The 26221-nt window shown below is 47.7% G+C and overlaps 8 protein-coding genes across 8 annotated transcripts; 4 read left to right on the top strand and 4 right to left on the bottom strand.

The window, feature by feature from the left end:
• On the bottom strand, positions 1–1258 carry K444DRAFT_663807 (uncharacterized protein). Its single transcript, XM_024886883.1, has 2 exons — positions 1056–1258; positions 1–1007 (listed from the first exon to the last, which is right to left on the bottom strand). Exon 2 carries the CDS (start codon positions 824–826, stop codon positions 266–268), a length of 561 nt encoding a protein of 186 aa, XP_024736280.1. The 5' UTR covers positions 827–1007; positions 1056–1258; the 3' UTR covers positions 1–265.
• A 524-nt stretch (positions 1259–1782) lies between these two features.
• Positions 1783–3095, bottom strand: K444DRAFT_653003 (uncharacterized protein; the record flags this gene model as incomplete). Its single annotated transcript, XM_024885846.1, has 4 exons — positions 2731–3095; positions 2423–2681; positions 2288–2379; positions 1783–2115 (listed from the first exon to the last, which is right to left on the bottom strand). The coding sequence occupies exons 1-4, from the start codon at positions 2941–2943 to the stop codon at positions 1783–1785; spliced, it is 897 nt and encodes a 298-aa protein (XP_024736279.1). The 5' UTR covers positions 2944–3095.
• Positions 3096–5174: 2079 nt separating this feature from the next.
• Positions 5175–6839, top strand: K444DRAFT_613343 (GMC oxidoreductase). Its single transcript, XM_024880329.1, has one exon. The coding sequence runs from the start codon at positions 5226–5228 to the stop codon at positions 6681–6683; it is 1458 nt and encodes a 485-aa protein (XP_024736278.1). The 5' UTR covers positions 5175–5225; the 3' UTR covers positions 6684–6839.
• Positions 6840–7040: 201 nt separating this feature from the next.
• K444DRAFT_410409 (uncharacterized protein) lies at positions 7041–8002 on the top strand. Its single transcript, XM_024872606.1, has one exon. The coding sequence runs from the start codon at positions 7257–7259 to the stop codon at positions 7743–7745; it is 489 nt and encodes a 162-aa protein (XP_024736277.1). The 5' UTR covers positions 7041–7256; the 3' UTR covers positions 7746–8002.
• A 1281-nt stretch (positions 8003–9283) lies between these two features.
• Positions 9284–11236, bottom strand: K444DRAFT_590214 (HET-domain-containing protein; the record flags this gene model as incomplete). The annotated part of the gene is made up of 2 exons (XM_024878143.1): positions 10966–11236; positions 9284–10909 (listed from the first exon to the last, which is right to left on the bottom strand). Exon 2 carries the CDS (start codon positions 10775–10777, stop codon positions 9284–9286), a length of 1494 nt encoding a protein of 497 aa, XP_024736276.1. The 5' UTR covers positions 10778–10909; positions 10966–11236.
• A 5542-nt stretch (positions 11237–16778) lies between these two features.
• Positions 16779–17680, top strand: K444DRAFT_630162 (uncharacterized protein; the record flags this gene model as incomplete). Its single annotated transcript, XM_024883162.1, has 3 exons — positions 16779–16960; positions 17140–17495; positions 17607–17680. The coding sequence occupies 3 exons, from the start codon at positions 16779–16781 to the stop codon at positions 17678–17680; spliced, it is 612 nt and encodes a 203-aa protein (XP_024736275.1).
• A 630-nt stretch (positions 17681–18310) lies between these two features.
• On the top strand, positions 18311–21226 carry K444DRAFT_562224 (uncharacterized protein). Its single transcript, XM_024876977.1, has 5 exons — positions 18311–18481; positions 18545–18787; positions 18845–19022; positions 19096–20247; positions 20304–21226. The coding sequence occupies exons 1-5, from the start codon at positions 18398–18400 to the stop codon at positions 20891–20893; spliced, it is 2247 nt and encodes a 748-aa protein (XP_024736274.1). The 5' UTR covers positions 18311–18397; the 3' UTR covers positions 20894–21226.
• A 622-nt stretch (positions 21227–21848) lies between these two features.
• K444DRAFT_663801 (ankyrin) lies at positions 21849–25874 on the bottom strand (the record flags this gene model as incomplete). Its single annotated transcript, XM_024886882.1, has 5 exons — positions 21849–22213; positions 22343–22939; positions 23078–24278; positions 24609–24847; positions 24917–25874. The coding sequence occupies 5 exons, from the start codon at positions 25872–25874 to the stop codon at positions 21849–21851; spliced, it is 3360 nt and encodes a 1119-aa protein (XP_024736273.1).
• Between the last annotated feature and the right edge of the window lie 347 nt (positions 25875–26221).

Genomic DNA, 26221 nt, shown 5'->3' with positions numbered 1-26221 from the left:
ATGGGTTTACCCCGATATCCGCTGGTGTCCTTTTTGGGCAAGTCCTTATGTTCTTCCAGGTACTCCGAACGAGTGACACCGGCCAAGGCAGTGCCTATGGTGATATCGACGTCGTCAATCACCTCCATCGCAATCCCGGAATCTGCAGAATCGCCAAGCCAAACTACAACAGATATGCCCATGAAAAGATCGGCTTCATCATGCCTACTTTGTCTGTTCTTTTCTTCGAGGTCGACTTGATTGATACAAACAGCATCCACCCAGATCAAGATAGGTTCTGCCTTCCACGTACCCACATCAAACAACATTTTGTACACCTTGCGGGATGTGAGAAGCCGCCGTACACTAATCCAGATCGAATGAGTGTTGTTTGCACCCTTGCCCCACGTGTAGGACAGACATAAGGCTGGATCTCCTTGAGTGAAAAATGATGAAAGTTGCAATTGACCGAGGTGGGGTTTGCTTGGCTTCGCGGCATCAATTCAAGAAGACGTATTTTGTTGACCGTATTAGTGGCAGGTATTGACACGGACCACAGTGTAATAGAACCATCCGTCAGCTGGGTGTGTACGATTGTTGCTTCTAGCGGGTCTCGTTTTGAGCTGCTAAGGATTTTGAAGTACTCTGGCTTCATGTTCCCTAGTAGCCATTGCCCCCGGAAGGTGCCTGCCAGGAAGAAAGTCAAGCCCGTAAGAAGATATCCTGCTGGAGAGTTGATGTGAATTTCGACAAGCTCGAACAGAGCTTTGCTACCCTGGTAAAGTTGGCGTAACAATCTACCTGCACCCAGATGCAACCGCGACTGTTGAAGGAAGGACTGTGCCATTTGGTCCACGATTTGTCTAAATCAAAAGGAAGAGATATGTGCTGCTCGAGTGGTCGGAGTATCGAAAGCTGGTCGTGAGCGGCGATGACTCGATGAGATCATTTTGATGGGTCTGGGGATGGCTGGGAGGCACTGGGCGATGCCATGGACAGAGTGTTGAAGGAGGAAGCTTCTGGCAGATCTGTTCAAGGTGTCAGTGAATGTTCAAAAGAAGTCCAGTGGCCCAAACCCTCCACGCCGTCCCTCACGCGCTTCAAGTCGCATCGACAGCTGGGATATCTTGGGCCTCTCGGATCGGTGAGAGTTGCCGCGCACGAGAAGCGTACATTCTTCGAAAAGGGAGTCGGGACAGGCTCAAGGCTACGAGGAAGCACTGAAGTGTCACGCCTCCAAAACACGAGAGACACAAGGCTGATCGATGGACGTGCGAGCCAATCAGCACATTGTTCACTGTAGGCAAACTTTCCTGCTCTAAATAATCGTTCGGCAATTCTCACCTGATTTCTCGCTTAGTACGCTGACAGCCGAACGATTAACCACAAATACCCAAAATCACAGTGGAGGTTATTCCTTAACAAGATCATTGATGCATTAAATTCTCCTATTAAGTCGTTTCTTGACTTCAAGTGTCAGAGGAGGGACCGTCCAAGCCTCTTCACCACCTGTTCTTTTACAGCTTCGTCCAACTAATCCCCCAAGGTTGTAAACTTTGGACATCATGCCTCCTTGTCCTTCCTTCTCTGTCCCGACCCTTGCAATATAGGATCTCTTCTTTTCACGCGCCACTCTGCTTCTAATTCCAACAGTGGCTCATGAGGAACCTCCTCTTCAAGGTTATTCTTCCCCCTTCCATTGCGTCCTGACTCATGCTCATAGCTCAGGTCCGCAAGGAGTTTCGCGCAACTCGGAGAGTTATCCAAGGTCGTTCTTGTTCAAGGCAATGTTATTCTCCGTTCTCAAACCTTCTCACTCCCCTTGTCTCCCTCGCCCTCACTAACGCAGAACTCCGTCTTCTTCTGAATCCCCGGCACAAGTTCAATCTCACTATTGCTACTCCGATTCGTCATCGTCCTCTCCCGCTTCCCATTATACTCCACAATCGTATTCGTCCTGCTCACATAATCTCCCCTCAACCTACTACACGAGAACCGAGGCGAAAGGGCTTCTGAGTTCGGCGTGTATTGCGAGCTGATCGGACGGTTGTGATTGGGTGCGAAAAAGAAGAGGTAGACGGCGCGTGAGAGGGTAAGGTTGGCGGCTATGATGCCGAGGAAGAGTTCGATGTGACTCTAGATGGCCGCGATGTAGTACATCTAGGAGAGATCGGTGGTTTGGATTCCGAGGGAGGCTGCTCGCGCGATGCCGAAGCCGGTGGCGCTGGTTTGTATTAGACCAAAGTTCGGGAAGGGGAAGGAAGGATGGGAAGAACAACACAAGACCTGGACTCATGAGACCACAAACACATATTTTAGTCCGTAGTGGAATCTTGACTTTCCAAACAACAAACAGGGGAACGAGGGAGAGAACCAGATCAGTCACGACAGGATATGCCGCTCGGCGTTAGCTTCAGTCAGGATAACGGTAAGGGGAACATACCAATCGTAGCATAAATAGAAGAAATCCGTATCTTATTCGGCCAGCACGCTGCTGATGACCCCCTCGGATGCATTTCCGCCAACAAAATAATCACCCATCCGAAATCCGTTATCAATACTCCCGCCATAACTTTGCAAACCACCATCCTCAACGCCCTCGTATCTTTGATCCTCAATATCAAAAGACAAATTGAGACTTCCAGGAAGGCAACTGCAGAAAAGAGAAGAATCTGCGCTGCCCAGCCGTATTTACTGATCGTCTGGTAATTGTGCGGAGTTAGGGAGATTCTGTGTTTTTCATTCCCGCACTTGGGTTGCTCGATTTTGAAAACCGAGGCTTATGGCGGCGAGGGCGGCGGCTACGAGGATCGTAGCGTCGTCCCATCCGACGATACGATTCTTCATTCGGACGAAGATGCGGAGAGCGGTAATGATGATGATGAAGGTCATCAGGACGCCGGATACCCACATCAGAATGGGACCGGCGTCGTTTTCGGGAGGGAGGTCATTGACGTTCATCATGGGGATTGTGACCGCGGAGTAGTTAGACACGAATGTCGTCGAATTATGCTCTCATGCTATTGTGGATGTTGTGGATGCGACGTAGGGCTGAAGGTAATAGTACCATTAACGTCCTATATAAGGTTCAGGAGGCAGGGCACTAGCGATGTTACGGGGTTAGAGACAACGTGCCTATAACCTAGCCGCTAACAGAACGAAGTAGCATTGAAGCTTAAAATGTGGACATCGGGAAGCTTGAAAAATGAGAACCTGGATCTTCCTTTCATAAGTAGACAAGATGGTAAATAGCTGGGCGACCGAGTCGACACGGACCTCGCGTTCCACCTAAACTTGACAGCTCCTTACATAGGTGCGTGTATGGTTTTCTCGGAAGTTTAAAGATCATTGCATATGCTATAGATCAGTTTAAACTGTTGACTTAGAGACTCCAATGAGATGTATCAAACTCATCCGGGGAGCTCGTTTATTTTTTCTCCTGGCGTGGCGTGCAGCGGCATGTCATTTTGAACAGTGACTTGGCTTCCCGTCGAGCCCGCTTCAGGTAAAAGGACTCCCGTGTCTTGGAGTTTCGAAAGCCACGAATCCAATTGCCAGAGGAGCAAAACAGGAACACAGCGCTATAAATGATTCAATACTAGATATGCAAAACAGAGCCATTATAAAAGAGGAAGGACACAAATTTGAAATGCGTCGTGGTAAAAGAGAGTCGGTACTTGCAAGATGAGAATCCAGCACTGACACACAGACTCTAGATGAGCGGCATCCAGGATTCCGGATAAGCGGGGCTACAACGGCGAAACATCTTCTCAATCTGCCCAGTACCCCTTGTACTAAAGATGCAGATGGCCCCATGGAAAATTTGGCGGCCCATCATTTAGCCTCAATGGAAGAATGGAGGGAGTGCTGCGATTGGGTCTGCATCTTTGCGGGCAGGTACCTCCGTATTTGAAAGAATTTTCACCAGGTTGTGCAGACGATCTCAGGAGTGGAGGTCGGGAATGAAAAATCAGGAGGAGCATTCTGATACTGTCTTGACTGTAGGGTGGAAGGAGTCGCTCGAACCTCCTTTGCCGGGGCGGGACTTCGCCTGCACTCGCTTGGAAAACAGCATCTTCTAAGAGATGCAGTACTAGTACTTATCGGATTATAAGAACGAGATCGGGAGCGGCCCGAAATAGCCTTTTCTGTGCCAAGCAAAGGATGCGGCTGTTCAGTCTTGATTGGGAGGGTTTTATCCCCATTTCATGGCAACGAACCGCAGCTTACATTCGAAACAATTCTCCTCGCTTGAAAGAAAGAAAGCTTTCTCAGTCACAGTTTCTTCCAAACAGGATCTTCATTTCGGGGAGACTTGCCCAAACCGCGTGTTCATTGAAAGAAGAATTTCCGGGAAGCGTCCACTTGTATGCAGGTCAGCATCGGTACCAATTCATGGCATTCGGGGATCGTTCCCTACAGGCTGACCTGTAATACCAAGCCGGACTTACCCAAAAACGTTTCCAGCCGTCCATGCATCGACGGAGAACAGAACGCTTTCGTTCAGTATTTTGACCCTGAGAATTCCAAATGCAGGCACAGATTGATAATTTTGGAAAATGGGACTACTGTTGGTTCGGACAATAAAGTCTGAATACCCCGCATCTCCGCCTCCGCAGCGGATCAATCTAAAGAAATCTACAGTTTAGATTGCGTTTCGTCTGGTACCTGAGAGTCTTTCCTTAGGTATTTGCACTAGAAATTCCGTCATCAGTTGAAAAGTTGTTTGGGTGAAGGGAAGGATAGACAGCGGGCTGTGACAGACTGTCATTGCCACCGAACAGAAGGGCTATGAACTTCATCGTGAAGGCAATTCTCCTCGGGGCATCAACCCATGCTACTCGAACTGGAACGGCGCTGACGAGGGATTCTGCTTCTCTCGGGAATGGGTACGATTATGTAAGTAACCTTCCGATCAGTTCTTCTGCCTCAATGAAGGATTGGATCGTCGCATTAAATATCAGTTGACAAGCCATTCCATACAGATAATTGTCGGAGGAGGTACCGCTGGCGTTGCTCTCGCGACCAGGCTGAGCCAGGGTTTACATCACTCTAACATTCTCCTGATCGAGGCAGGACCAGCGGCTTTCGATGAGCTTGGGATCAATGTACCTGGGAAGAAAGGCTCGACGCTTGCGACCAAGTATGATTGGAATTTCACCACTATCCCCCAGCCAGCACTCAAGAACAGAGTCCTGTCACAGAGCAGAGGAAAAGTCCTCGGCGGGTCCTCAGCCCTCAACCTCATGACCTATGACAGGTCATCAGCAACCGAGTATGACGGTTGGGAAGAGGTTGGAAATCCCGGCTGGGGCTTTGATACCTTCGAAGGAATGATGAACAGAGCAGAAAACTTTACCAGTTTCAACACCAAATGGTATGGCAACGATGAAGATGGAATAAATTTCGATGGCCCAGTGAGAGGTACGATCAATCGCTTCATCCCGGCGCACCAGAAACCATGGGTTCCGACTTTGAACAGCCTCGGTATCAAAACAAATAAAGCGTATATGGGTGGCAATCCTCTCGGAGTTATGTACTCACCAAGTAGCATCGACCCAACCCACTACAACAGGTCCTACAGCGCGAATGCCTATATCCCGCTCGCCGGCCGGAACCTCGCGATCATGACTGGTACTACGGTAGCAAAAATCAACTTGAAGCGAGACTCCCACGGCTACTATGCCAGTGGAGTGATGCTGACAAATGGGACTGTGATCAATGCCAATCTGGAAGTCATCCTTTCTGCTGGTTCGTTTCTGAGTCCTGGTCTCCTTGAAATGTCTGGTATCGGGAACAAGACGATCCTTGCGGCTGCAAATATCAAGCAACTAATCGACCTCCCTGGAGTTGGCGAGAATCTTCAAGACCATATACGCATTCAGACCTCGTATCAAGTCAAGCCAAACTTCACATCATTTGACATTCTTCGATACAACACCACTTACGCGGCCGAACAGCTACAGCTCTGGATCGACGGCACGTACTCAATATATGACTACACTGGCAGTGCATACTCATTCATGACGTGGAAACAAGCAATTGGTAACGACTCGACACTTCGAGCTCTAGCCAAGGCTGCGCTGGGGTCTTCGAAGCATGCCGCTGATACGAAGAAACTGGAGTGGCTGTCTGACCAAAGCATCCCTCAACTCGAGATCATCATGAGCGATGGGTATACAGGAGTCAAAGGATACCCCGCAGTTGGAACGCCATTGTACGGGAAGGGGTTCTTCTCTCTTCTCGCTGCCGTTATGCACCCCCTGAGTCGTGGCACAGTCCACATTAACGTCACGAATCCACTTGGAAAACCCATTATCGATCCCAACTATCTCAGTAACGACTATGACCTTCAAGCCGCCATCTCTGCGACCAAAAAGTGTCGGCAAATCGCAACCACGGCACCATTGAGTGGCGTGTGGGATTCCGAGTACGAGCCTGGGCTGGACAAGGTAAATACCGACGCAGAATGGAAGGATTTCGTTCTCAGCACCACTCTCACCATTTATCATCCGGTCGGAACCTGTGCTATGCTTCCAAAAAAAGACGGAGGTGTAGTTGACCCGAAGTTGGTGGTGTATGGAACGAGGAATCTCAGAGTCGTCGACGCCAGCATCATGCCCGTGCTCATCTCTGCGCATCTGCAGACTGCAGTGTATGGCATCGCGGAGATAGCGGCGGACATTATTATCGGGAATTCATAGAGATTTTGTTCTCTGAAATGCGCCATCGGGGCCCAGTTATGCTGGCGATGGGGGTATCGAGGCTGTAATTGGGCTCAAGGAGTCCCTTTTCTCACGCCACTTTGAGGACGAGCTTGGATGGGCGAAAAGCGTGAAGTCGCTCGTCTCGGGGCTGGCTTTAAATATAATGAGTACTATTCAGTATTGTAAATATTTTCAAAGAAGGGTTTGATGGAAAAGTGGTTGTGGGGGAGATATAGAAGGGAGAGAGGGACGAACGAGAATCGAAAGAATTTCGTCAAGTCATGGCGTATCACGTGATACGCCTGTGAGATTCATGTGGCGTGACCTCCACATTGTCTCATCTGGTCTTCATCACTTCTTCTCATTCGCAGCATGAGCTAACAACCCATCATGAGTTGAACGTACCTGGGCATTCAAATCTCGAGATTGAATATCTTCGTTTCACGAGTCTCGTCAGCTCCCCCACAACTTCATCTTGCCGACAATTCTTCAAGCTCAAACCCCCGGGAAACTTAGCTCGTTCTCCTCCCTGTGACTTGGATTCTTCCACTTCACCAGAAAGACCCCAAGATGGCTGGTACTCGCTCGCTCCAACAAATGGCGGAAGGTCGTCTCATCGGGCAGCTCACAGACGCAGCAACTGGATATCAAGCATCTGCCAATTTCTCCTGCGGCGGATCCTTTCCCATTGATATCCGCAGCATGACTGGCCATGGAGACTTCACAAGTACGAAGACTCCAATCATGTCCCCTCCTGTCATCACCCGTTGGGATGCTCCAAGCGGTGAGGTATCTGGTAGGATCATGTTTCCGGTTCCCGAGGGAAAGCATGAAGTCCTCGAAGAACTTGTTAAGGATTGCCAACTTGCAACGTTTGGCTACGGTGGTGAGAATATCCTTGATGATAGCATTAGAAGTGCTGGGAAGCTGGAATCTTCTGAGTTCTCGACGAGCTTCAATCCATATAATTATGGCATCGTCGACGCTTTTGCACAGGCACTGCTGTCAGGAATCGCTAGGCGGGAGGTGAGTGGCGAGAGTACGAACGAGCAGCACTGAGACGTTGTGGCGGAGCTTTACAAACTGAATGTGTACTCTACCCCAGCTGACAGGTTCAAAGGGTATGTTAATACCCCTCGAGGCTTCACACGATTTGGGTCACTTATTGTTTGCTTACCGAATCCCCATGACGGTAGGGTGCCCCAGTACTTCAAAACGGGACTAACAGTTCCTAGGTAGCCAACTCCGGATTGCCCACAAAGGTATAGAGAACCTCTGATCTAGGCAGCAAGGCCTCGAACGATTGCTCCATTCAATGGGCCGCGTTTTAGAGCGACTGAGCACGAAGTACTCCCCGTTACATCTGGTCATAGATTAATTCTAACCTAACAACTCTACGTCTCCGAGCATCTAGGTGGCGCCGTCAATCCCCAATTTCCAACAATCGATCCGAAAACCTATCCCTGTATCAAAGCGTCAAAGAATTCTTGGAGTCACCAGCCTTTATGAAAGATGGCACCACACTCGGTTTCCACTTTGCATACCAATATGCCCACACCGATTGGACTGCAAACTAGCGTCTCCCCCATGCGCTGAATGGCATCGACGTCGCCCTATTCACCATCGTTCGCGCCCTCGGCCTTACAATCCACGTTCGCCCCATCCTTGCAGATGAGTTCAGCGAATCCGACTCCGACGAAGAGCAGAGAGCACTCCTAATACAGTTATCACGCGTGCAGCGCAAGAATTCCGACCTCTGATAATTGATTCTCGCGAAATAGGTGCTATTAACCAAGCCGTGGTACGTGCCCTGAACAGACCTCATATTTTCGAGTTGAGATCGGTGAACTTTGGTGATGGGATGAAGACTGAAATTGCGGGGCAGATTCGAGATTTCTGGGGCGGATATGAGATGTTTGTTAATGTGAGGTGATTGAACGAGAGACAGAATCATGAGATTGCGATTGCATATCAGCAGTGACTTGGGAAGGAGACGGAGACGGGGTGGCCGTATTCTCATGTGGCGCTTTTAGTGGGTGTTCTCCCCTTTACTGAGAGAAAGTTGGAGGGAATGTGAAGTTTACGAGAGGACAATGGCGGAATTTTAACATCGGCGCCCGAGAGAAACTTTTCAGGGTTTCTGACTGCCGTTCGATCGGTCTGAGCTTTTTTGTCGGGAAAGTGTTGATCTAAAGAGTGCTGATGACCAAGAGATTTTCTGTGCTCTTCAAGACACTGGAGTTATTTATAGATCCTCGATTTCTTATTTGACAAGACGCTAAATTGCCTGATGGCATAGTAATTTAGCCTCCAGTTATTCCTGCCTACCTTATGTCCTCGAGAAGAGTATTCTCGAGTAGCAAAAAAGCATAAAATCCCCAATTGTTCTCCAGCTCCGCCCATAATATGATTCTTCTGAAAACGGCACTTGAATTGACTCGTAAAAGTATCCCAGCGAGCTGGGTAAAAAGATGAGAATGAAAGTAAAGTCTATTCCCTGGCCCAAATTTATGAACAATCGAATCAAGAATAACCGAATCTTGCTGTCATGTAGGTTGTTATCCTTTCATTCAACCGTGAAATGCTAATAAACTGACTTAAACCAGTTCAATCACCCGCGCTGTCTGCCCAGCGAACCACTCGTGTGGACACAGATTCGCTATACCAAGTCTCTCGTACCTCTTGCTCGTGCCCGGAACTAGCTTCAAGATAAACACTTGGGAATGTGAGGGGGAGTATCCGAATAGAAAAGCTAACAGTTGTGAATCTTTCAAGTTTTGTGCTGGGTGTTCGAAAGGATTCTCGTCAGCATAGAAATCGTATGAGTTTTGGTTCCCCACAAGCTGAACTTCCTTGTTGCTTGGTCCATCTGGAAGTTTCGACTCAGCTACCTCAATGGGTGCCCCGGGGCTCCTGAGGGTGATGATTCCTTCACCGCAAGGGCCATAGTCATCACCATCCATCGCCGGAATGTAATGAACATTCAGAATCTCCACCACGATCAAACAAGCCTGGCTAATCCCCCACGTACTCACGCGCCCTCCGATCGAGAGCCATGACCACGTTGGTATCTTATGACTTTTATCTCTCCGGTGAGTCTTGGCACCGAGGGGATAAAGTTTTGGATTCGTGAACTCAGACCACCAAAACTGCCCATGAGGCAGACTGTCTCTCCATATACCAGCTAGATACGCCCCTCCCATGCCTGGGAAATCTATTCTTCTCGCAACCGAAGACAATGCTGGACGCCGGTCGCTCGGAAACGTCAACTGCCTTGCGCTATATTGAGCGCAAATATCATGCCAGAATTTGAGCCGCGCCATATTACTGTCGACGAGAACATCTGAATATTTGGTCTTCAAATTCTTCCCAGGCTTAAACTCAGCCCAACTCGTATTTGGGTTCTGCAAGTCTCCACATTCGCAGTCGATACTGCATGAGCATTCCCACACCAGTTCAGTGGGAGTATAGTGTACCACCCTCCTCGCCAGCAAACGTTCTTGGAAAGCCCAGGCGCGGTCAAACAGGGGCAAGTCTTGAACGTCCCAAAACTGCTCGCCCTTTTTCCATATGTCATGGTGTGCTTTTAGGAACACAGCAGCTTTCACTTGCTCACCAGCGGACGTCTGAAACTCGATGCGGCGTTGGGCTCTCTCGCAATACAATCCATGGTCTCCGTCCTTGGCGAGAGTCGCTGCAATGACAAGATACGCATTTCCGTAGATGCTTCCCATTTTTCGGGACTCTATCCTCCAATCTTCCTCGTCGTCTTGGACAATGCAAAGCGAATCGATCCATATATATTCCACCCCAAGCTTGCGGGTAATATCGAGAGCATCTCGAAACGTTTTGGTCAGACTCGATTCTGAAATCCCTGCGGACTTGTAGTTTTCTAGATCCGTTGTGTTCGTTTTAGGAGGAACCGTCGATGTTGTCTGTTGGCCGTCCTTGCTCGTTCCCCAGCAGTGGCTGAGAGCAATGTATTCTTGGCTCGTGTCTGAGGGCCCAACAAGAACGACTTTCAAAACATCGCCGCTAACATCAATTTTCAACAATCGCTTTGGCCATACTACGTCTTTCCCAGGCTTCATTCTGCAGTCTTCATGTTTCTCATCGCAAAAGGCGAGTTTTGACTGGATAAAGTCGATACATTCGGCGGCTGCAGAACTGAACGCAACAACTCGAGAGGTTCTGGAGGGGGAATCAAGAATCGGACCGGCTTCCTGAAATAGGGGAATTAGCATGTGTAGTTTCCACACTTGAACTGATGGGAGTCAACCTCCAGAGTTATCTGAATTTCCAGCTTTTTCTCATCTTCAGAATTTTCCGTCTGGGAAGGCCATATCAGAGTAGCGAAATTCTCCGAGACAACGATATGAACAAGTTCTTCTTCCTCTTTCTCAAGGTGAAGCCATTTGTCGCGGAACAAGCCGGCAGATTCGGAGAGAAGTTTGCATTCAAGGCAGCCCCCGTTCGCGCTCTTACGAATGCTGCTCAAGGTCCGCCGCTGTTCGAACCATTGAAAGACCTGACAGTTTTCACATTCTGATCTCCCTTTTAGGGCATTCATGTTGGCAAATATCGCAAAATCTTGTATTTGCGCTTTCCGTGGATAAGTTTACCAGGTCTTGAAAATCTTGAATCGTCACTTCAGAAGGGGAGTATTGTTTCTCATTTGTATGTCTCTTTGCGTACTCCAAAAGAGTTTGTCTTGCAACGAGGACCCACTGCAGAAGAAAATGAATGCTATTAAACCACGGAGTGAAGAAGTCGTCTTTTTATGCGGCTGCTCTAAATTTGCATCCGTGATCCGTTGGTCAGGCTCTGAGGTTTGTTGGGTTAACACCGAGTATGTTTGCCCGATGCACCCCGCCTAACCCGGACGCTCGATTTAGAAGCTGACGACAACACAGAGCCAATAGAAATACGGTTATGTGGACTTAAAAGTCACGAGCACTTAATGGTTGCAAACACCGAATCCCGGAACATTCTTTGCCTTGAACGACAATTGCTCGGTTCTACCCCCCATGATTGAGGAGTGGCTAGAAAGGTAATGAGCGGCTTCGGCATTGGCGTCAACTTGAAGGCTCTACGCTCATTACAACAGCAATATACGATAGGATGTAATGTCGCCGTCTCTCTTTATGTAGTGGCTGAAAAGAAGGAGGCAGAATCGTTGATTCAGTGGCGTATGGAGTGGAAAGAACCAACGTGTGTTCCAGCTACATTCCCCTTTCCAAGTTGCGAATAGATGGAAACCATTAGGGCATACTTTATTACCACAACAAGTTCTTTGGGTCACCCCAGGAAACGGTGTATTCTTTCCGCCGTCCACTCTCCCACTTCTCCCTCCAGTCTTGGTCAACCCTCTAAACAATATATTCTGCGTCTCCATCAACGCCAACATACTCTGGTCCTGGGCGTGTAGTATGCAGTGACTATTATAGCACAATATATATCGCCCATAATAAGAACGAATGAATCTCGAACTATAAGCACTTCCCCGTCGACACAAATAGTGGACTTACAAGAATAGTCTCCTTGATAGTCATCGACTGGATTATGGTACGTAGATAACGGCATAAAGTGACGGGGATATAGGGTATACCGGCAGATTTAGGCTGCGAAGGTACTGATACATATAATTTAACCCTGTCCTTGCCACCTAATTTAAGGCCATGAGATATTTACAAGGGGTACTATACTTTTTAAGATCTACCCCTGTACTTATAGGAGGGGCCTCGCTAAAAAGCTCTATAAAAGCTTCCCTTATAGCGTCCGAGCGCTATGGTCACCCTGCCAGTAACGCTATAAACTATAAAGATCTTCCATAACCTTATTTATGGCTTACGGCGCACTTTAAGGGTACAGACCTGGGGATATAGGTGGCTTTAGTGGTTAATTTTGATAGAAATTGGGTTTATATTGTCCTGAGAGCCCTGTATTTGCGCGCATGCACTGCATCCCCGTCACTTTATGCCGTTGTCTCCGTAGCAATCTTCAACGCAGCCTGGAGACGCTTCACCATTGAGTCTTTGGCAAGTGCTTCCATGTTCGTAACTTGTACTTTATGGTCGATGACTCCTTTGTAGAGATATATGAGAGCGCATAGAATAGTTAGTGCAACGAAGTGGAGGATAGGATGTTGTAGGGATTCGGTTCGAGGGAACATGATTAGGAGAGAGATGTGAATTGTTGTTCGAAATGGCGTTGATGGAGCCAGTTATGGCGGGAGCCTCGGGAGGTGGTGTAGCTTGATCCTTGTTGTTGGAGGGGGGTGAATCTGCGTGTTCGGCGATGCAAGCACAGATGTCTGAGATGAAGACCAACTTCGCTAGTGGGGATAAGAGCATGCTGCCTGGTGGCTCTTCTAAGAGAAAGCTATAGGAATAGTGGCTGCCTGGGCACTGAATCCCGGCTGTAATCTGCTGAGTCGTTAGGCCTGTGGTTAGAACGAGTCCGCAGTCACCGGCCACTCATAATTGTCTTTACAAAACACCGTGGGCAAGCGTGTCCCCATGCTCGTAAGACGGTCCAAGATAAACACATTGGCAAGTGTCTGGAAAATTTCCTCATACTTTCCAGGTTCTAGAATCGGACTGTTCATATCTACCATATTGTTCTGATGAGAGCCAATCATCTGGGCAAACCCGAAGCTCTACCAGAACTGATCCAGGCTTGGGAAGGCAGCAGCAGTTTGGTTTCGTAGAAGGAGATTATTGTCCATACTCGAGTTGGGGTAGTGCTGATCTTGCTTTCAGTGGGTTTCGAGTCGTTAGAGACTCTGTCAAGCTTCATGGTAGTATTCGCTGTACGAAGACAACGGCATAAAGTATCGGGAATATAGGGCATTGGGAGACGTTTAGGCTCTCTAGCGTACAGATTAAGCTAGTAAACTCGCTATAAGACCCTATATTTCCAGGCCCTTCCCCTAATAGTAGGCATTTACGCCTTCGACAAGGGGTACCACACCTTTTCAAGCTTCTCCCTTGTACTTACAAGGGAGTCTTCGCTAAAGAGGCCTATAATAGTTGCTGCATTAACGTCCGAGCATTATGGTTGCTCTACTAACAGCGCTATAACCCTAGAAGTTCTACTTATCCCATGCGAATATCTTATAGCGCCTCTTTACGTAGATTAAGGAGCACTACCTAGCAGGCTTGGCGATATTCCACCCTGGAACGTTCCACGGAACGTTCCGGCCGGTATCGACAGGTACTAGGTAATATCGGTAATGGAACGTTCCAATCGTTCCAAAATGGCAGGGGTAGGGCAAAAATGACAGGGGTAGGTTTACCCCACCACTGCCAGGAGCAGGAGGCTGCACAGGGGGATTATTACCAGGCGCTGGATTATTTAATATATTATTATTATATAGTATAATTATAAGGGATAGAAAGCAATAAGAGGCTCTTGTATAAGTAGTGGTATTAATAAAGAAACAAGAAGGAAGTTGAGGCGAGATAGGTCCCCCTGTACAGCCTCCTGCTCCTGGTCCTGGTCCTGCGAACCCAAACCAGCAGTAAGCCTTTAATCCTTGATCCTATCTATCGTACGATAGCTAATATCTTTAAAGGCTTGTTCCTTTCGTTGCTTTTGGCACTGGTGGTACTCCTAATCTTGGTACAAACCAGCCTCTTCCTCAAGGCCAATGGATAATCGGTATTGCAGGCCAATAACTTGCTCCCTTTATACGATACCTTACCCTTTACTATATAATAAAGCTAACTAGAGTATAGTACCATAATAATTAATAATAATAAGCCCTTGCTCTTCCTGGCCAGAATATAATCGTTAATCTAAATCGCATTGCAATTAGTCAAGTCCTTATATAGTAATAGTCCTATATTAATACTCTTCTCATTTAATAAGAAGGGGTTAATATAACGGCTACTCCTTATACTATATATACTTATACGGGACTCAATAATACCATTTTCCCTGAGTATATCCGGATCGTAGGTATATAGGATGGTTACTATAGTAATTGCAAGTGGCCAGATTATATTACTATAATAGGGATATAAAATACGGAGTAATATAGATAGTAGAATAGGCTTCCACAGCGTGGGATTACAGTATAGGAGAGTGAGACGTGGAATTAGAGAGTAAAGGTTTGTTAATTTCTAAACTAAGAAGGAAAGAGGGGTAATATATAAGCGGGTTGCGGACTGCGGACGTCCGGAGATCACATGACCGTACCACGTGACCAATAGGGGTAAAATCCCTACCATACTACAAGCTATCGCTGGGGAGGGAATAATAGTAGTAATAATAGTAATGGAGAGATTAGTACAGGAGGTCGTAGAGGACATAGTAGACGTGGTGGACGTGGTGGAAGTAGTGGGGGTGGCCGTACGAAGCAAGGACGAATTACACAACGTGGTGTAGTAAGAAAGACTCCTCGTGGTAGTAGAATTACTCGCAGTAGTACTACGGCTTAATAAAGGCCTTTCTGAGGTTATACGATGGTTTTTAGCCTCTTAATAGCATAATTAATAGAAGTCTTTGCAAAATAACGAGAATCTACAGGGATTAGCTCGCTTAGGAACGATTGGAACGTTCCATTACCGCCCGTTCCAGACCCCTGGAACGAATCGGCAGAAACCGATTGGTCCGGAATATCGCCAAGCCTGCTACCTAGAGTTATAGGGGCTTATAGCGAGCTTCTGCCCTAAATTCACACCCTGTAGAGCGCCGAGGGTCAAAATGCCCTGTATTCCCGATACTTTATGCAGTTGTCTTCGTACAATGTCGAAGCAGGATTGATTGTGAAGGCGCTGTGCATTTGGATGGTTAGATGAAGTAATGTGAACTCCGTGTCAGATGCCTCTAAAGTGTCCGAAGAGGCTGCAAAGAAACGAGTTTGCTCTGGAATGAGTATTGATAGCTGCATAAGTTCAAATTTTTTGAGTTGACTGCTAGGGGTTAGTAGAAGGCACAGCTCATGTTAAGGGAAGGGAATGTTGGGTGATGAGGAGCTACAACCTAAATATTTTTTATGACGTTTGGTTTTCAGGACCAACCCACGAAATAACGTCTCCTTGATTAGGAGTTCGCGGCTAACAAGTCACTCCAAATATTCTGAAGCAAGATTGTGAGTGGTGGTGTATTAGCTGACTTGGTTGTGTGGGGGATATCCCGAGACGGGCCGTCGTCAGTACCGGGTATCCTGTCAGGGCTAAATTAAAGTGGTTCGAATTAATGGGGGATAGTGTCAAATGGGTCAATTTGCGAGGCTTGTAGTGGTGCCTAAATCATAGGTCCAATGAGGGACCGAATCTACTGCCGAGATATCTTCGAGAGCATCATATATTGAATCTAGGTTCATGGAGGCAGGCGGCATAAACCCCATATTGAATGGAACAAGAACATCTGGCGGTTGCATAACGCAGACATCTACCCCTTCATTTATTGTGGGAGGGACCCCAGGAGCAGATATTCTTGACAGATGGTTGCTGATAGCATTCGAGTTGGCCTGAATCGAGTCAATGGAGTCTTGCCCTGAGATGGTGAAATTGGACTTTCAGAGAGATCTAGCTTGACTTATCTAATCTAGTTTTCATGTCCTTCAGGTTTCTAGGAAGTTGCTGCCGCTGGTTGTCGGAGCCCTTGTACAAGCAGGCATGTCCTAAAAGGATGTACTCACACGGCTAGGGGCTCCACCGCTGCAGCGGACCTTCTTATGCCAGCATCGAAGACCTGCTGCTCGCCTAGGCTTTGTCGTCAATTGTAGGGTTTGATTGGATTGCTCAACTTGATTTGGTTCGCCGGCCTTCTTGCCTTCGGTGGGCATCAACTGTTTATCGCCAACGATTTGGCTTGGCTTTCTTGACTTCAATCCCACCAGGACTGTTCGGTAACACTGTGTGAACAATTGGTTACATAATGACGTTCTTCCGCGAGATTGGCAAGGCAAAAGCAGTTTGTAATACTCTGAAATTTGTGCATGAGCTAATTATCTTAAAACTTCCCTCTCTACTTTCAAGTTCGGCTTAAGGTTTAAGCTCAGACATCTGGCATCTATCTCCTCGCCACCATTATCTCATTGATGCCGGCCGGAATTGCACGTGGCTGGACCATCTCAACAACATGCCTGTGCAAGCGCCCTCTCATTCTGGGATGATGCCTCTTTGCTCTCTCGGCTGGGCTGCTGACACTTCTCGACAGCAATTCCTCCCCTGCTCTGTGGATCATATCCCAGATCTTGGGCAGTCTTGGGGGCGGCATAATCCTCACCACTACAATCCTAGCGATTTAGGCTTCGCTAACCGGTAAGAATGTTGCACTTGAAACGGCAACCTGGGCATCTCTGAGATCGTTGGACACGATCTGGGGAGTTGCTATTCCTGCAGCAGTTTTTAATTCTCGGCCCGAAAACTATCTTACAAGTTTGGGGATCATAAAGTCCGAGCACTGCTTCCATCTGGCGGAGCATATCAACATGCCGCAGCGGACTCTGTTCGGACGTTCAACGATCATCCCCCGTTAAAGGCACCGATTATTGGAGTTTATACCGAGGCCCCCAAACGGGTGTGGCAAATTCCCATCGTGTTCACAATGTTTGGAGTTCCGCCTGCACCCGTGGTCGAGGAACTCGAACTTCGAAAGACATGGTAACAGATCTTGGATTGAAGCAGGAGCCAAGGAAAGGCGGCCTGGAAGTTCAGACAGCAGAAATTGCAACTCCAGATGGTGCTAAAGACGACGGAAATGATCATGCTGCTGTAGATAGGTCTAGATCAGTCTCTGCCAACCGACTTCGACAAGGTTCAACGGGAGAAACGGCTGAGGTAGACTCTACAGCCAGTGAGCTATCTAAATTCTTGTAGGGTTCCACCAAGCTGGACATTGTCTCGGGTTGAGTGAGGAGAATCGGCAGATTTGTATAGTATAGACTAGGGCTTGTTGGTTTTCTAGACCTTTCAATACACTTCTTTTTAGCCCCTGGCTGTTTGTTCCAGGCTCTCGTGGCCAAAGATCCCACCTCGTGATCCCTCCTGTGCGAGTGACATTTAATTGTTTTGCTTATCTTTCAAACCCAACCGGACCACTTCAATATTATTCAACATGTACCAAATTTCCAGTGAACGAAAGACTGATAGCAATCATCAGAATTAATTGTACTCTATATTAGCTCTGATTGAACGGAATATGCATACGGGAAAGGTTTCACATTGCGAAGTGTTCCATGTGAATTTGGTACCAAGCGAAGCCGTTTCTTTAGCCGATGAATACGAATACGAACCAGACCCTTAGAATGTAAATGATTCTCTATACATTCTTACGGCAAGGTAGATATTTCTAAATTATTCATCTGATTAGGTTCGTAGCTATGGTGGTCATAGCTAGTTATAGGGTAGTCTTACGCGAAATTTCTCATGAAGCCCTGCAGTGCAGACGCTCTGACTTTCAGGTACTCAATCGCTAAATTACAGCGCTCCTGCCTCCAACCCTAGCTCTCTTCGCTAATCAATTCTTCACCCCAGGAAAACCGCCTGCTCAGCCACAGTCAGCCAAAGGCAAAGATGCCGTCATTACGCATGACTAAGCCAATTAGCCACCAGACCCGGTGCACCCATTCCGCGCGTCTTAAATGCCTCGTCGCAATCTCATAAAGCGCAGGCGACTCGACATGCCAAGTGCAGCCAAGCATTACGACTTGCTACCCCCCCTTAAAGCTTCTCATAGGACAACATACTCTCACTGTCATGACTCCCTCAGAAGACGATGTTACTAACTTCCTCGCCTTCGCTCCAGAGGCGGGGGAGGGGAAAGCCTTCGTGTTCCTCGAGGTAAGCCACCCTAAACCCCTCGAGTAGCCCTGGATATGGGCTTTACTGATACCTCTTGTGAAGGGAGCGAATACCTTAGAGGAAGCTGTCGGTCAATTTTATGAAAGCCCAAACAAATACACACCCGCTCCACCTCCTAGCATATCGGAACCCGTGAAGAAAGCAATGGATGCTAAGACGCAATCCTCCCCCCCTCAATATGCTCCTCCCCAATATGCCCCGCCTGCAAATTTCATGAGCAGACCGCGACATCGGCCGCATATGAATCCAGTCATAGAAGCTGGGATCCTGCGTGCTCGAGACGAGGTGAGATTCACTTTCATTCTAGAAGTGGTCACGAGCTAACGTCTCATGACTTTGTAGCAAGAGATGCAGAATGAGCTACAGAGAGTTCAGCTGCAATACCGTATCTACAATAGTGATATTGAGCCAGAACACGATACCGAATACTATTGTAGTTGCTCTATTCACCAATATCAGCGCATGAAATGGAATCGGCTCAGCGTCCAAGAGATGTGGTGCAAAGCGGTCATGTATCCTGGTCAGCAATTACCGTTTCTCAAGGCATGCAAGCAGGCAAGCAGGCACTAACTCCTACTTTACCGTTTGAATAGGTGAAAAATTCTACCATGACTGCTATCAGACCGGGTTCTTCAATAGCAATCCATATAGATACCGTGTAGTCTCACCTTTTGGCAATAACCTTTCCGCCTTCACTGGCATGCGTAATGGCTTCGGCGCCTATGGAATGCCAGCTCCTCACCCACGGTACTATACCCAGTCAGTTCAGCAAACCATACAGCTGAATGCGACTCTCAACGCGGAAGCACAAAGGGATATCGATGCCAAGGAACCGAGAATCAACATTTGGGAAACTGACCAGCTAGAATCATCAATGTCGAACATGACCCTCGCTAGTGATTCATCGAGTCAAGTTGATGAGAAGGGTCGCCAAGTTGAAAAGAGGTCTGCTGAGAAGCGACAAAGTATCGCTGGTCCCTCCAAGAACGGCAACTCCGCGGCTTCCAAACCATCTAAATTTGCTGGCTTGAAGAAAGCTCTCGCCATCAAGTCTCCCGAGGAAAGAGAGGCCGACAGACTAGCCAAAATGCGTGCCCGTGGACGAGAGTTGCGAAACATGATCCTGTACGAAGAGAACGGGAGATGGCCAGACCAAGAGTGGCGACAGATTGTGGCAGCGTACCAGGAGAAAGTTGGCATGACTAGGAAGATAGCTCACCTTCGAGCCCGCCAGCCAACTCAGTATCTGCACCTACTCCGTGCGGGATACTTTGAACCCATTCCAATAGCTTGGGCAAATCAAGCCTCCAACCCCCTGAAATTTAGCATTGAAGCAGCTGCTGGATGGAGAGGAATCACACCTGCATGGAGAGGTTATGAAGATACGGCCGAGGAACGTCTGTACTGGGTCCTAAATCATAGAGAAGGAAGTATTGGTGCGAGGATGAAGCCGGACCTTATCTCTGCGATGAATATGGCACGTGCCAGGATGGCTTCTGCGGTTGAGCCGCCTCCCATTTATTACTCCCCCAATGATGTCTGTCATGTTCAGCATACCTCTGAGGGCTACTCGAAGCAGGTCATGCCCGCCCCTTTCAGACCGTTCGATGCACCGGAGGTGCCTACAGATGACACCATGATCCTACTGGATGTTTCTGGGTCAATGGATTTTGACCCTGTTCGACCGAACTATAACGAGTATCTGATCACAGGGTATTCCAGGTCTACTCAGCCGAAGAATAAGGGTAACCTCAGTGCCAACAATCATTCTGGATAAAGTACTGACCTGTTGGTTTTATAGACATCGCCAAGGCGGTCATCCGTCGCTTCACGGACGCAATGGCCAACCACGATCACAACTTCCAAGGATACCAACTCACCACATTCTCGAGTCAGGCAAATTACATCGGCGTTGTAAACCACCAGAATATTGATTCGATGTGGAGGAATGTTAAGCTTGGGGGAGGAACAAGAGTCATGACTGGCTGGCAGAAAGTCAAGGACCTGCATTTCCAAAAGCATTCCGAATCAGCATCGCATCACCCGGTCTACGGATGGCAAGCAGGTCCCCAAACTCCGATGCTCAGATTGCTTCTGTTGCTGGACGGCGAAGCCACCGACATGGACGAGTTCGAACTCGATCTCCTCGGCCTTTCATGGGTCCACGTCACCATCTTCCTCATTGGTGTCGACGGATGCCCCCACCACCATCGCCACGCCAATGAGCTGCAGAGAATCAGCGAAGTCAATCACCATGTCGCCTTTGTCGATGCACAAGGCAACACTCCCGAACGATTCGTGACCCACGAGCTGCTCAAGCGGCATCTCGGCTATAACGTCTCGATGGCTGAGTTCGAGGAGCTCGAGCAACCTCCTCCCTATTCGGAGTGAACACCCGATGTTTCCTGACCGCTTAGGATACGATGCCATGATGTATGATCTGCTTTTCTTATCTGGGGTTGGATACCATCTTCTCGTTCGTTTCATTGGAAGGCATAATATTCGGACTTCACGTTGCGACCAAAGAAGCCCTTCCCTTTAGTCGGGAAAAGCGAGTTGTCCCACAACTTTGTATTCGATTTCACACTAAAAAATTTCGCGAGGAATACCAAAACTCAACGGACGCGATTTTTCGTGAGCGTCCCTCCCACGACTTTTGTAATAATTATAACTTTTAAGCACGAGCCTAAATATTAAATCTGAAATATAATTGCTAATTAACGTATTGCAAATAAAAAATATTAATTGGAATTTATATGGCTACTTTCTAATAGGGATTTCTATTATACGAAAATAGCCGAAAAGGGATATCTCGCTTTCCCCGACTAAAGGGAAGGGCCCCTTTGGTCGCGACGTGAAGTCCGACTATTAAAGGTCGGGGATTCTTCCAGGGGCACATCAGCGCGATTGCAAAAATATAGCCGCCACACCATGCGCCGTTGTAATGATCAATCTATAATTTTTTTGCAACACCAGTGGCAGCGACGGTGGTACAGCATCGTAGCGAATACACATGCAATTTTGTTGATATTGCTGATGTGGTGTCCGTCCTGTTTTTGTTGTTTCCTGACGGATAAAAGCAGATACCATGAACGTGTAATTGGTTCGACTAGTCGATTTGCCACCGGACCTTAACCCTGCATTAATATCTAGTACCAACCTACAGGGAGTATGGTGCCAGTCGCACGGATCATGTCCCAAGGAGAGTCGGCGAAAGAAGACTTAAATATTCAACATATACTGATTAATCCTCACAGAATGGCCAGACAAATACACGACAATCAGTAGGATTGGAATCCATAAGAATTCTGAAGTTCAATGCAGAAGACCCCCACGCGATTTCCCATCACTGCGTCTCCCTTTGAAACATATCTAGAACACTCTGCTTTCCGCATGTAGCTGCAATATCCAATGGCGAAATTCCTAAATTGTTCTCATGCTTCGGATCAACTCCCATATCCATCAAGAGACGGGGCAAAGGAGCGTCATCACTCCCGTGACTAGAAGGTAATCTAGCCAGAGCGTGGAGAACATTATCTAAATCCTCATTCACTGTATCCAAGTCACACTTCTCAAAGAAGCTCCTACAATGGGTAGTACTTGGATCTATGGCCTTGTCACCATATTTCGGCTGTCGGACGAGATTCTTAACGAAGTAGAAAACGGGGGTATTTCCTTCATCGTCTCTCGCTTCGGAGTTGCAGCCAAGGTCTATAAATTGTTAGTAGAACTGAGAAAGTGTATCATTTGAATTGGTATATTTGCCGTCTTCCGCCGGTACAATCTCAGCCATGGCCTTGGCTAGCATGTGGAGATTTGTTGGCTCTCCGTCGAAAGTACCCTTAGTCGGATCTGCACCTCTGGTCATGAGTTCCTTGATGGGATATTCAATTTCGATCTCGACATCGTATCCCGACCGGTTGAAAACGTAGTCAAGCGGCGTTCGACCTTCCTTGTTCTCTTTATTGACCGATGCGCCACTCTCGAGAAGAGCAGAGAATATCTCTATCGAGTCTTCGTCAAGTTGCGCTCTGTAAAGTAGTGGGGTATCTCCCTTCTCATCTACAGCGTCGATCTCTATATTCCCTTCCAAAAGATCGAAAGCCACCCAATTAGCCCCTCCTTGTGGTTGATGACCTTCATAGGAACACGCAGCGTGGAGCGGAGTCCGACCGCTTTGATCCCTGACTTCCAAGTCTATTCCAAGAGCGAGGAATGGAGTTATCAAAGCGTTTCTACGACAGAATACGTGAAAAACTTTGGTTGAAGACATGTCCCAACACGATACTTCACCGTAAGGATCCGCGCCTGCTTCTAGTAGCATAGTAATGAGCTTTGAGAAGGCTTCTTCGTCGTTGGGGCCTCCATCGAACGCCCATTGATTGGCAACGGTAAGTAAAGGAGACTCCTTTTCGGGCCCGTAGAGTCCATTGGGATCTGCGCCAGCATCGAGCAGTAATTTCAAGCCTTCTATATCACCGCCTTCAATTGCTGATATCAGAGGAGGATTCGTTCCAAAGTCAACATTAGCGCCATGCATAAGCAGCTTTTAAACGATTGACATCCCGCAGCCACTTTTTAGAGCTATGTTCAATGTTGTGTTGCCACTCTTTTCGTGTATTGCGTTGACATCCGCTCCTTTGGATAATAACATTTCTAAGCACTGATCTTGCCAGAATCCGACTTTGTCGGAGACAGCGATATGCAGGGCTGTCTCGCCATTAGAGTCTTTGACTTCCAAGTCGACACCAGCCTTGGCTAGGAGATCAATAGCCTTGGAGTACCACCATGACCAACCGCGGGAAACTTTATGCAGAACTATGTGGCGCTCCCTCAATGAGGGGAATTTCACAGATGTCCATCGTTTCCGATATTTTTCGAGATCGCAGTCCTTGGGATACTTTGCATTCGGATCAGCTCCAAGTTCGAGCAGTAATTTCAGCATTTCGAGATTCGGCCCTTCGCGGTCAACGGCGTGATGTAGTAATGGTGGATAGAATTCGTTGATTTCACTGATATATGGTGCTATTATCTTCATCATCGAAATCATTCCTGAGCCGACAACAGCATGGATAATGGTAAGATCGTCATCTGTTTTCCGTAAATGGTTGAGGTTAACCTCATATTTTAGAATGGCAGTCAAAAGAGGTTCATTTCTGGAGTAAATGGCCATCTCTAGGTACCCATGCTCAATGATCTCGTCAGCGGATAGGAATTTGGTGATTTCTTCTATAGATCCGGCTCCTAACGATGGCCATTTCGGTGCTATGGTGTCTGGGTGGGCCGATTGGTTTTCGCTTTCATCAAGTGTTGGAAGCTGTGGAGGAAGGCGAAGCAGGTGTGCTATATTGCCGTTTGGGTTCAAGAGAGCAAGATCATAAGGCGAATAACCCAGATAATCCACCGCAGTTGGATCAACACCAGAACTAAGTAGAGTGCGAATGACGTCTTGGATTTGATATTGACTTTTCTCATCTCTCAGCATTATCTGTAACAGTCGAAAGACTTTCTGATTGCCGTTGCCCTTCCGCCATTCGTAGAACACTAGTGGAAGTTTTGAAGAGTTGTCCCTTTCTGCGTAGAATTCTTCCTCGCTTTTCGCTAGGAAGCCACCCTGATGATATTTGGCTGCGGCATGTAGAGGGGTTCTCTGAAGTTTGTCCATGATCAATGCACTAGCGCCGCTTTCGAGGAGAAACTTCACAGCTTCATGATTTCCCGTAGAGCAGGCCGCAAACAGTGGTGTACGGCCCTTGATATCTAGTTCATCAACACTCTATCCGTGCTGGTTGTAGACATCGCAGATCATTCCTGTGGTGTTGTTAAGATTTGCGGCTGCGAAGTGGAGTGGTGTTCGATTTCGAAAGTCCTTTGCTCGAATATCTGCTCCAGCCGAGAGAAGCTGTGAGAACATTGTATCAGAGCATGCTGCGGCTAAATGCAAAGCTGTTATTCCGTCATTATCTTGTGTAAATATTGGGATCCCTAGCGCGGGCCGAAGTAGGAAATCGAGTCTTCGAGTATCGAAACTTTCTCCGTCAATGCTTGAATCTATCCTTTTGGAAGCAGCGAGATGAAGGGCCGTCCGGCCAGAGTAGTTTTTTACCTTACAATCGGCACCTAGTTGAACTGCAACCTCGAGGGAACCCAAGGCAGATTCAATATTTGTAGAAAGGCATTTCTCCAGCCAGACAGCACTATGGATGAGATGATTACCGGAGAAGTCCGGGAGCGTTGGATCTACTCCAGCACATGTTAGATCCTCCGCAAGTTGAAGAAGATCCTTTGCGTCCCTAGATCGTGCAGCAAGGTTGTGAGACTGACTTTCGAGGAGAAGATGAAGACCTATACAGGAAGAAGGTCAGAGACGGAACAATTGTTTATTATAGAACATTGGATGCTAAGAAAACTTACAGGTTTTCCCATCATTGTCTCTGGCGGCTGCATTAGCATGGTTCTCAATGAAAGGAAAGACATGGTTATTGCCGCCTCGAAAGCATGCTTCCATCAGAGCAGTGCGGCCGAAGTTATTTCTGGCCTCAAGATCTAGCCCGACATCAACAGCTTTAGCTATAACTTGTGACCTGGATGAGAACACCGGCCATTGCTTGGGTATCGAGAACAGACATGTCTCTCCCAGAACATTTACAGCTCGTGGATCGCAAACATCGAGCCATCTATTAACTGTCTCATTGCCCCAGGAATCTCTCATCAGATAGTGTAACGCAGTGTTCCCTTCGCTGTCGCATCTGTTGAAGTCCACTCCATAACCGACCCAGCGTTGTAAGTTGAGCACCTCTATTGTTTGTACGGGATTGGCTATCATTGCTAGTAATGGAGTCTTTCCGTCGCATCGTCTGACCGCGTTGATATCAGCTCCCGCATTTATCAACAGCGAGATGGCTTCATGCTCCCTTTTATGGCCACGCATCATATGAAGCGGAGTGTGGCCACCTTCAGCTGTCGCTCGTGGATCGGCACCATGTTCGAGTAGTATGGATACAAATCTTTCGATTGCTCCCGGTTGGGCTTGGCTTTGTGCACTCCAACGGGAAAGAGGCGTAGAACCATCAGCAGATCTCACATCAACATCGCAACCAGCTCTGATGAGTAGTGTTGCAACAGCGTCCATATTCTCAAGCAATGCATCAGAGTCCTGCACGCTCGAAGTACAAGGTTCCGTCCAAGCTTCAAGGGCAGTCTTTCCGCAACTGTTTTGAGTACGTCTCCGTTTCCTGTCAAAGGCGACAAATCCCATACCGTGCTCAAGTTTGGCGACATTCTCAGAACGGGCGGAAATGTTTGCTCCAGCCTCTAGAAGGACGTGGACAGCCTCGGGCCACTTCTCTCGACTCGCGATGATTAATGGCATGTCCCCACTATCATCTGCTTGGTCTATGTTGCGAGCTACTTCCGGGTATCTCAGCAGAATCGAAAGAATCTCTGCGTGTCCTATATAAGCAGCCCATTGTAGACGTACTGTGGATCGTTGAACAGAATCCATACGAAGTCGACGGGCGAAAAAAACCGTCCAAATCCCTTAAGCGAGAATTTGCACAATCTTAGCCTTGCGATAAAAAATTTGTCGTAATTGTAACTTGAATTTAATAAAATTATTGCTAGCGGCCCTACGCAAGCTCCGGGGCTAGCAATAATTTTGCCCTAAACTCGTCCCGAGTAGTTCTTTAAATAATACTTCTTAGTAATAAACGTTTTATA

The sequence above is a fragment of the Hyaloscypha bicolor genome (genome assembly GCF_002865645.1).
Source record: "Hyaloscypha bicolor E unplaced genomic scaffold K444scaffold_86, whole genome shotgun sequence".
In the NCBI taxonomy this organism is placed as follows: domain Eukaryota; kingdom Fungi; phylum Ascomycota; class Leotiomycetes; order Helotiales; family Hyaloscyphaceae; genus Hyaloscypha; species Hyaloscypha bicolor.
This window is presented reverse-complemented; position numbering and strand designations above follow the sequence as displayed.

Coding starts and splice junctions, on each gene's coding strand:
- K444DRAFT_410409 (XM_024872606.1), top strand. CDS start 7,257: ATGGCTGGTACTCGCTCGCTCCAACAAATGGCGGAAGGTCGTCTCATC.
- K444DRAFT_562224 (XM_024876977.1), top strand. CDS start 18,398: ATGACTCCCTCAGAAGACGATGTTACTAACTTCCTCGCCTTCGCTCCA. Junction 18,482..18,544: donor AAGCCTTCGTGTTCCTCGAG/GTAAGCCACCCT, acceptor CCTCTTGTGAAG/GGAGCGAATACCTTAGAGGA. Junction 18,788..18,844: donor TCCTGCGTGCTCGAGACGAG/GTGAGATTCACT, acceptor ATGACTTTGTAG/CAAGAGATGCAGAATGAGCT.
- K444DRAFT_663807 (XM_024886883.1), bottom strand. CDS start 826: ATGGCACAGTCCTTCCTTCAACAGTCGCGGTTGCATCTGGGTGCAGGT.
- K444DRAFT_613343 (XM_024880329.1), top strand. CDS start 5,226: ATGACCTATGACAGGTCATCAGCAACCGAGTATGACGGTTGGGAAGAG.